This window comes from Saccopteryx leptura, chromosome 3, assembly GCF_036850995.1.
Source record: "Saccopteryx leptura isolate mSacLep1 chromosome 3, mSacLep1_pri_phased_curated, whole genome shotgun sequence".
Lineage (NCBI taxonomy): Eukaryota > Metazoa > Chordata > Mammalia > Chiroptera > Emballonuridae > Saccopteryx > Saccopteryx leptura.
Genome location: NC_089505.1, coordinates 81,752,660 through 81,761,270, shown reverse-complemented (window position 1 = coordinate 81,761,270; position 8,611 = coordinate 81,752,660). Strand labels below are relative to the sequence as shown.

Genomic DNA, 8,611 nt, shown 5'->3' with positions numbered 1-8,611 from the left:
TGTGAGTGAGTGGCAACCTGACCACATACCTGACACAGCTGATGTTCTAGACTTGAGAGCCTGAGGCCAATGCTTAGGCAGCTCTGACTCAGTGAGAGGCTTGCCTCATGTCCAGAAGGTGGCGCCATGTCACTGGAGAAAATGCTAAGTGATAGAGGCCCCGTCTCAGGACCTGTGAGTTTTGGCCTCTTGGCCATGAGGGACCTGCCCTTCTGCCCTTTGCATCTTTTTTTTTTTTCACAAAAAACTGCAGTTTGAGTTTTTTTATTACAAGGAAAACATGAAAAATCTTTCAGTCAGGAAGAGTAAATGAGTCTTAATGATCTAGTTTATTGTTAATACTCTGACTTAGTACAGTGATTCAAAAGTTTGGAAAGAGAGGAAGAAAATTCCTTGTATCATTTCTTGATCTTAGCAGACCCAAACATAACAAGGTTGCCAAATTATACTTCTAGAGCTCTCATTTTGTCAGTACATATTTCCAAATTTTTAATGCTTCCCCTAACAACTGACTTTTGGAAATACCAAAAATGCAGTACTTTCAAAATACTTTTGTGATGAAATAGAAAAAAACCCTGGATCAGTTGCCAGCTGAAATGGATTTTTTGCTTCAGTTAACTTCACGTTCTTCAGCAAATCCCTTAACTCTGGGCTCCTACACATAACATGAGCCTCAGAGAGGTGCTGTGGTATTAAAATGACATAACTGAGATAAAAGTACCTTGAAATACTTGAAATGCTATATGAAAACATATAATGACTAAATTCCAGCAGATGAGATCTGAGAGAGCTAAGCTGACCAGTATTATAAAAGGAAGCAGAAGAGTTTACCAAAAAGTTTGTTACAGAAAAGCCCAGTCCCAATACAGGTTTATGTCTTCATTTCTCTTTGATGCATTTAATAGCATGGACTATATGGAGAAAAAGAAGTAGACATAAGCAGAGGGGACATAAGAGCCTGGGACAGCTCAAATGCATTACTCATTGCTGTTCAAGCAGTAAATTGGATGTCAACCACAGGGCCACAAGACCCACAGGGTAGCACCTATCTGTCAAAGTGCACAGGCACTGGTGGGTTACCGTCACAGGCAATGACAATAAGCCTAGTGCTGGCCATGGGCTGATATCTGCAGTTGGGGAACATGGAACTTCCTGTCTCCTTGCAGTCTGTGACACTCACTAAACCCTCATGGCAGTTCATCTGGCCATTCTTGCACCGGATAGTGGGGGCGCTGCAGATACTGCGAATGTTCCAGATGTTTTCATGGATGAAGGTGTTGAAGTACTTGCAATGATTTGCAGTCATCCTTCGTCTTTGCATCATCACATTGCAGTAGCTATTGCTGTTAACTGTCTTTATGGGGTCCACATGTTGCCACAGGAATCGTTGGTACATGCGAGGCTGGCCATAGGAGGGCTGCACCAGCTCCAGACTCAGCAGGGTCAGCAGCAAGAGCCATGCAAGGGTCTTCTGGAGAGCCATCACTACCCCGGAGTTGCCTGTAAAGCCAGTATCCACGGCCAGGGTCACTATCAAAGCAGCCTGGTCCATGCAGGTTCGCATTGGATTTGGACAGTCGGAAAAGAAACAACGGAGCCAAAAACTGATGGGCCACCATCTTTAATTCTAGCTTGCACCCGGCGGGCAAGTAAAAAACACACACTGGGCTCCAAAACCCACTCACATTCAGTGCTCACAAAGCTACTGACTTATCCGAGTTTTCTAGAATCAAAGGTTTCTAGCTCACCAGACTTATTCACCTCTGTTCCCCATCTCCTTCCTTCTCCCTGCGCAAACTGCACAAACTGGCCTCTCACTCAGCACTCCGCCATCCTGGCTGCTTCTCCTGGCTACATGGCCTCTTTCTCTGCATCTTATTTTCTTGTAGGTGTGCGGACACTCCCTCTCATCTTTTATTACTACTCCTGATCCTGCTCCCTGAAGAGAACAAAATGGACCTGCTCCGGGGCCTTTGCACATGCTGGTGCTTCTTCCTGGAACAATCTTCTTTGAGCACCTGCCCATGGCTGGCTGGCTCTCTCAGTCTACGTAAAGCTCTCTGGGCCAGAGTTTACTCAGCAGGGAAATGAGAATAAGAATATCCATTCACTGAGGTGTGTGTGCCTGTGAAACTCACCTGTTTACAATCCTGGTCCAAAAAAAAAAAGAGATAACTGTCATCGGACTTCTACCTCCTGAATTCTAATGAATAGAAAGGAGGTTTACTTCTGTTTCAGGAAGAAGACCTGACACATTTCTGTCTCCTTAAACTGGGGTGCGTTCTCTCAGTTCTGATAATATCGAGTGGTTGAGATTTCTTGGGGTCATTCTTTGAGGTCCAGTGATTACATCAGCATATATGAAGGGTCTACTGTGTGCCGGGCCCTCTCTCCTCCCTCATTTCAGCCACAGTTTCCATGGCAACACCAGAGCCTGCCTCTGTGCGCAGAGCAGGGTCTCACCCTCAGTAGGAAGATGGGCAAAGAGGAAGGACCCCCACCCCCAGGTCAAGGCACATATGAGAAAGCAATCAATGAACAACTAAAGTGATGCAAGCAACTATTATGAGTTGATACTTCTCATATCTCTTCTTTCCTCTCTGGCTTTCTCTAAATCTCTCTCTCTCTTACTCACACACACACACACACACACAAACACAAAAAAAGGTAATTCTGACACATAATACAACATGGATACACTTTGAGGACCTTATGCTGTGACATAAGCCAGTCATAGAAAAAAGGCATACTATATGATTCTACTTAAATGAGGTCTCTAAAGTAGCCAAATTCAGAGAGACAGAGAGTAAAATGGTGGGTGCTAGATGAGGGGGAGTTCCTGTTGAATGGGAACAGTTTCAGTTTCACACGATGAAAAAGTTCTGGAGATGAGGCTGGTGATGGTTGTGTAACCATGTGTGAATGTATTTATTACCACGGAAGTAGACACTTAAAATTGGCTAAGGGGGAGCACTGGCCCAATAGCCTGGTTGGTTAGAGCATCATTCTGATACCCAAATGTTGCAGATTCAATCCCGGGTCAGAGCACATACAGAAACAGCTCAGTGTTTCTGTCTATCTCTCCCCTCCTTATTCTCTCTCCCAAATCAACAACTTAAAACATTTTTAAGTGGCTAAGAGGGTAAATTTTATTTTTTGTTTATGTTAGCACAATAAAAAAATATTGGAAAAATAATTGAGGAACTTCGGTCGTGGAGGCTGGAATTATCCTGGGTTGGCATTTTGCCTAACAAATATGGGAGGGGATTATTAGATAGATAGATAAATAGACAGATGATAGGCAGATACATACATAGACAGATAGATAATAGAGAAAGATAAGTGATTCTTAAATAGATGATACATAGATATTGATAAACACAAGATAGATAAATTAGTTGGATGAGAGATTATTTTGATGAAGTTGAATAGAAAGATGTAGATATGTGTTAAATACGTATAGATAGTTAAGGTGCATGCTTGGCAGAAAGCTAGACAGAAGAGAGAGAGAGAGAGAGAGAGAGAGATGGAGAGAGAGAGAGAGAGAGAGAGAGAGACCTGAGGTCAGTTGAGAAGTAGATGAAGGTCCCAGGTTTTTTTGAACCCACAGTCTGACTGCAGAGCCTGGAAAATTCCTCTCTCTGCGACTCTTGGTACCATTTCTAGCCCCTGTCTCCAGGTTTCCATGGTAACAGCACGAGCTTCTGCATCATTCAGGAGAAGGTGGGAGTCCTGGGGAGGGGGACTAAGTGGGGAGAGGGATGGAGAGACTTTTTTCATTATGGATTCATGTGCGTATGCTGTGCATGTGGAAATGAGTCACTGGCAGGCCCCCGCTGTGGACGTGGGTAGAAATTCTGCGTATCTTGTAAGTACCAGCATTTCATGTTCTCAGAACACTGATTGATCAGAAATATTGATTGAGCTTTATCATTGCAGCTGCTTAGTTGTTCATTGATTGTTTTCTCATATGTGCCTTGACTGGGGGGCTACAGCAGACCCAGTGACCCCCTGCTCAAGCCAGAGACCTTGGGCTCAAACTAGTGAGCCTTGCTCAAACCAGACGAGCCTGCGCTCAAGCCGGTGACCTCGGGGCTTTGAACCTGGGTCCTCTGTATCCCAGTCTGACGCTCTATCCACTGCACCATCCCCTGGTCAGGCTAGAGCATCATCTTAGAGCACCAAAATTACTGGCTTGATCCCAAGGCTGCTAGCAAGACCCCAAGGTCACTGGTTCAAGTCCTGGTCTGGGCACATATGAGAACAATCAATGGGCGCACAACTAAGTGGAATAATTAGAAGCTTCTCTCTCTCTCTCTCTCCTTGCCCCCCTCTCCCCCTTTCTCTTTCTCTTTCTCAAAAAAATACTCATTATTCAATGTTTCTTTTTTTAAAATGTTTATTTTATTTATTTGGGATAGAGGGAGGAAAAGAACAAGAGAGAGAGACAGGAACATCAATCTGTTCCTGCATGTGTTCTGACTGGGGATCGAACCAGCAACCTCTGTGCTTCGGGACAACGCTCTAATCAACAGAATTTGCCAGGGGCTCAAAGCTTCTTGCTTCTCATCATTTGTAGGTATTTCAAGGTAAAACATCCATGAAATCAAACTTTAAAAAAGAAGGTTTTTTTTAGTTTTGGGGGTATAAAACATTTTCCTTAAAAAAGAGGAGAGATCAGAAATAGTTTAAAAAGGATACATTTGAGCATAAACTTCATTAATAATGGAATTCATTTAATTTTAAGTGTATGTCATTTAAGTTCTACCAAAGGATGTACTTGAAAATTCACCAGTCCTCTTTGAGCTCCGGCAGACCATCAACGACAGCACCTGGTGGTCTGGTCTGAATTATGCTGAGGAAGCCCAGAATGAGGAGCATTTACACCCAAATCCTTAGGTCACAGTGACCTCAAGTCTTAGAGAATGGTATTTGGTCACAAAGCACCTCAGTCTGCACAGAGCAGAATCCATGTGACCTGAGACACTGGCCCCTGCTTTGGGCCAGGCGGCAGCTGGGAGGACTCTCTGGAGGAGGAGGAGTCCCATGCTTTAGAATGTCAGGTCTGAATCCCCCCCCACCCCCTCGCTGCAGTGGGACTTGGGCAGATGGGGCGGGGGAGGTCAGCAGTAAAATGGAGGGTGACCGGTAGGAGAGGAAGGGTGTGGACTGTCTCCAGGTGTGGGGCCCTCTTCAGAACATGAGAGTGTCTGTTCAAGGAAACACGATGTACCAAGAACGTCCTGACACAATGTTGTAATAATAAGCGCGTCTGTGGCGATGACAAGCATCCTCACACACACACAGAGAATCCATTTTCTTTTCCAACAATCGGACAGGTGAGACACCTGGCATCCGTCTGCTTTGGAGGTGGAAACAGGCTCCCAGGGGTGAGGCCAGATTGGAGGAGGAGGCCGATGAGGAGAAGCGACAGGAGGTTGGACTGCTACCTGTCACCTGTGTCCCATCTTTCTTTGCTTTGACATGTGACAAGCTGTCACATGTCACTATTTTGATGCGCTTAACGTGTACGACTTGGTGAGTTTGGGGGTGTAAGTGAAATCATCACTAGCAAAGCCATAGACTTATCTAGCACCTTCCTACGTTTCCTTCCCGCCCATTATTATTGTGATGATTATTGATTTGTGGGGAGACAGCAAGAGCACCCTCTGATTACCTAAGATCTACCCTCTGGGAAGACTTAACTATACAACCTGGCTCTTGACACACTGATTCCACGCTCCAGCATCTTCCCGTGCAGGGTCCCAGGAAACACCCCTGACAGCTGTGTGAAACATGCACCCCTCCCCCCCAACCCTTCCCTGTGGTCTCAGACAGCTGCCTGGCCCCGAGTCAGCACTGAGTCTGCTGGATCCGGAGCCATCCAAGTCCTAAGTTTTGTCCACAACTTCCCCGGGGCCAAGGAGACATGAGGACACCTTCGGCCTGTATCTGAAGTCACTGTCTCAGTCCAGAGGCACTCGGAATGGGAAACACCTTGGGAGCCACCCATTCCTTTTCTGCAACCAGCCCTTGTGCCAGGACGGGGGTTTGAACCCCAGACTGAGCCTGCCCGCCGCGCCTCCACCATGGGCCCCTTTGTGAGCTTCCTTCTGCGGAAGGGAGTGTGGGTATTTGCAGATAGTTAGAACTCACACTCTGCCCCTTGTTCGGGGCTCACCTGGTCTCTCTCAAAATTTCATCAGTCAACGTTCTAACCCCTGGGAAATGAGAATAGAACGGTATCTGGAGATGACTTCAAAGAAGTGATAAAATGAGGTCAATAGAGCGGGCCCTGATCCAATATGACTGGTGTCCTCCTGAGATTAGGGCACAGACACACACAAAGAGATGACCATGTGAGGAACACAGGGAGGAGACAGTTGTCTATATGCCCAGACCAGGGGTCCCCAAACTACGGCCCGCGGGCCACATGCGGCCCCCTGAGGCCATTTTTCTGGCCCCCGCCGCACTTCCAGAAGGGGCACCTCTTTCATTGGTGGTCAGTGAGAGGAGCACTGTTGTGGCGGCGCCGCAAAGCACGACATCACTCACGTACAGTGCTACTTCCGGTGACGCAGGACGCACACATCATGGCTCCGGAAGCGCGTCATATCACTTGTTACGGCTAGCAGTGACAAATATGGAACCGGACATTGACCATTTCATTAGCCAAAAGCAGGCCCATAGTTCCCATTGAAATACTGGTCAGTTTGTTGATTTAAATGTACTTGTTCTTTATTTTAAATATTGTATTTGTTCCCATTTTGTTTCTTTACTTTAAAATAAGATATGTGCAGTGTGCATAGGGATTTGTTCATAGTTGTTTTTTTTTGTAGTCCGGCCCTCCAACGGTCTGAGGGACAGTGAACTGGCCCCCTGTGTAAAAAGTTTGGGGACCCCTGCCCCAGACAGAGAGACCTCGGGAGAAACAGCCCTGCCCACACCTTGGCCTCAGACTTCCAGCCTCCTGGAACCATGAGAAAATAGAGTTCTGTTTGTGTAAACCACTCCGTCTGTTGCAATTTATTATGGTGGCCCTAGAAAATTAATATAGCCTTTGTAGCTATTGGAGTCATAGGGAAAGATCTTTATATTTTTATTTAACTTAAAAAATGTTTCCGCCCTGGCCGGTTGGCTCAGCGGTAGAGCGTCGGCCTAGCGTGCGGAGGACCCGGGTTCGATTCCCGGCCAGGGCACACAGGAGAAGCGCCCATTTGCTTCTCCACCCCTCCGCCGCGCTTTCCTCTCTGTCTCTCTCTTCCCCTCCCGCAGCCAAGGCTCCATTGGAGCAAAGATGGCCCGGGCGCTGGGGATGGCTCTGTGGCCTCTGCCTCAGGCGCTAGAGTGGCTCTGGTCGCAACATGGTGACGCCCAGGATGGGCAGAGCATCGCCCCCTGGTGGGCAGAGCATCGCCCCTGGTGGGCGTGCCGGGTGGATCCCGGTCGGGCGCATGCGGGAGTCTGTCTGACTGTCTCTCCCTGTTTCCAGCTTCAGAAAAATGAAAAAAAAAAAAATGTTTCCAATGACCGTTGACACTCAATATTACTTTGTATTCGTTTCAGTTGTGTAGCATAGTGGTGAGACAATCGTTTACTCTATTAAGTGGTCTCCCTGATATTTAAGGTACTATACTAACCTGGCACCATATATGGTCATTACAGTATTATTGACTCTATTTTCTATGCTGTAAAAATATAATATATTTAGCCTGACCAGGCGGTGGTGCAGTGGATAAAGTGTCGGACTGGGATGTGGAAGACCCAGGTTCGAGACCCCGAGGTCGCCAGCTTGAGCGCGGGCTCATCTGGTTTGAACAAAAAAGCTCACCAGCTTGGACCCAAGGTCGCTGGCTCGAGCAAGGGGTTACTTGGTCTGCTGAAGACCCACAGTCAAAGCACATATGAGAAATCAATCAATGAACAACTAAGGTGTTGCAACAAAAAAACTGATAATTTATGCTTCTCATCTCTCTCCGTTCCTGTCTGTCTGTCCCTGTCTATCCCTCTCTCTGACTCTCTCTGTTTCTGTAAAAAAAAAAAAAAAAGTGTTTATAAAATCTAATATATTTATAGATTTAAATTTTTTTCTTTTGTATTTTTCTGAAGTTGGAAACGGGGAGGCAGTCAGACAGACTCCCGCATGCGCCTGACCGGGATCCACCCAGCATGCCCACCACGGGATGATGCTCTGCCCATCTGGGGCGTTGCTCTGTTGCAACCATAGCCATTCTAGAGCTTGAGGCAGAGGCCATGGAGCCACCCTCAGCATCCGGGCCAACTCTGCTCCCATGGAGCCTCGGCTGCAGGAGGGGAAGACAGCGGCAGAGAGGAAGGAGAGGGGGAGGGGTGGAGAAGCAGATGGGTGCTTCTCCTGTGTGCCCTGGCTGGGAATCAAACCCAGGACTCCTGCTCGCCAGGCCGATGCTCTACCACTGAGCCAACTGGCCAGGGCTATAGGTTTAAATTTTTATTTCTAGCCTGACCAGGCAGTGGCGCAGTGAATAGAGCATTGGCCTGAGATGCAAAAGGACCCAGGCTGGAAATCCAGAGGTTACCTGCTTGAGCATGAGATCATAGACATGACCCCAAGGTCACTGGCTTGAGCAAG

The 8,611-nt window shown here is 47.0% G+C and overlaps 1 protein-coding gene across 1 annotated transcript; it reads right to left on the bottom strand.

The window, feature by feature from the left end:
* Positions 1-224: 224 nt before the first annotated feature.
* Positions 225-1,495, bottom strand: LOC136397473 (ribonuclease 4-like). The gene has a single exon (XM_066371969.1). The coding sequence runs from the start codon at positions 1,481-1,483 to the stop codon at positions 1,046-1,048; it is 438 nt and encodes a 145-aa protein (XP_066228066.1). The 5' UTR covers positions 1,484-1,495; the 3' UTR covers positions 225-1,045.
* Positions 1,496-8,611: the final 7,116 nt, after the last annotated feature.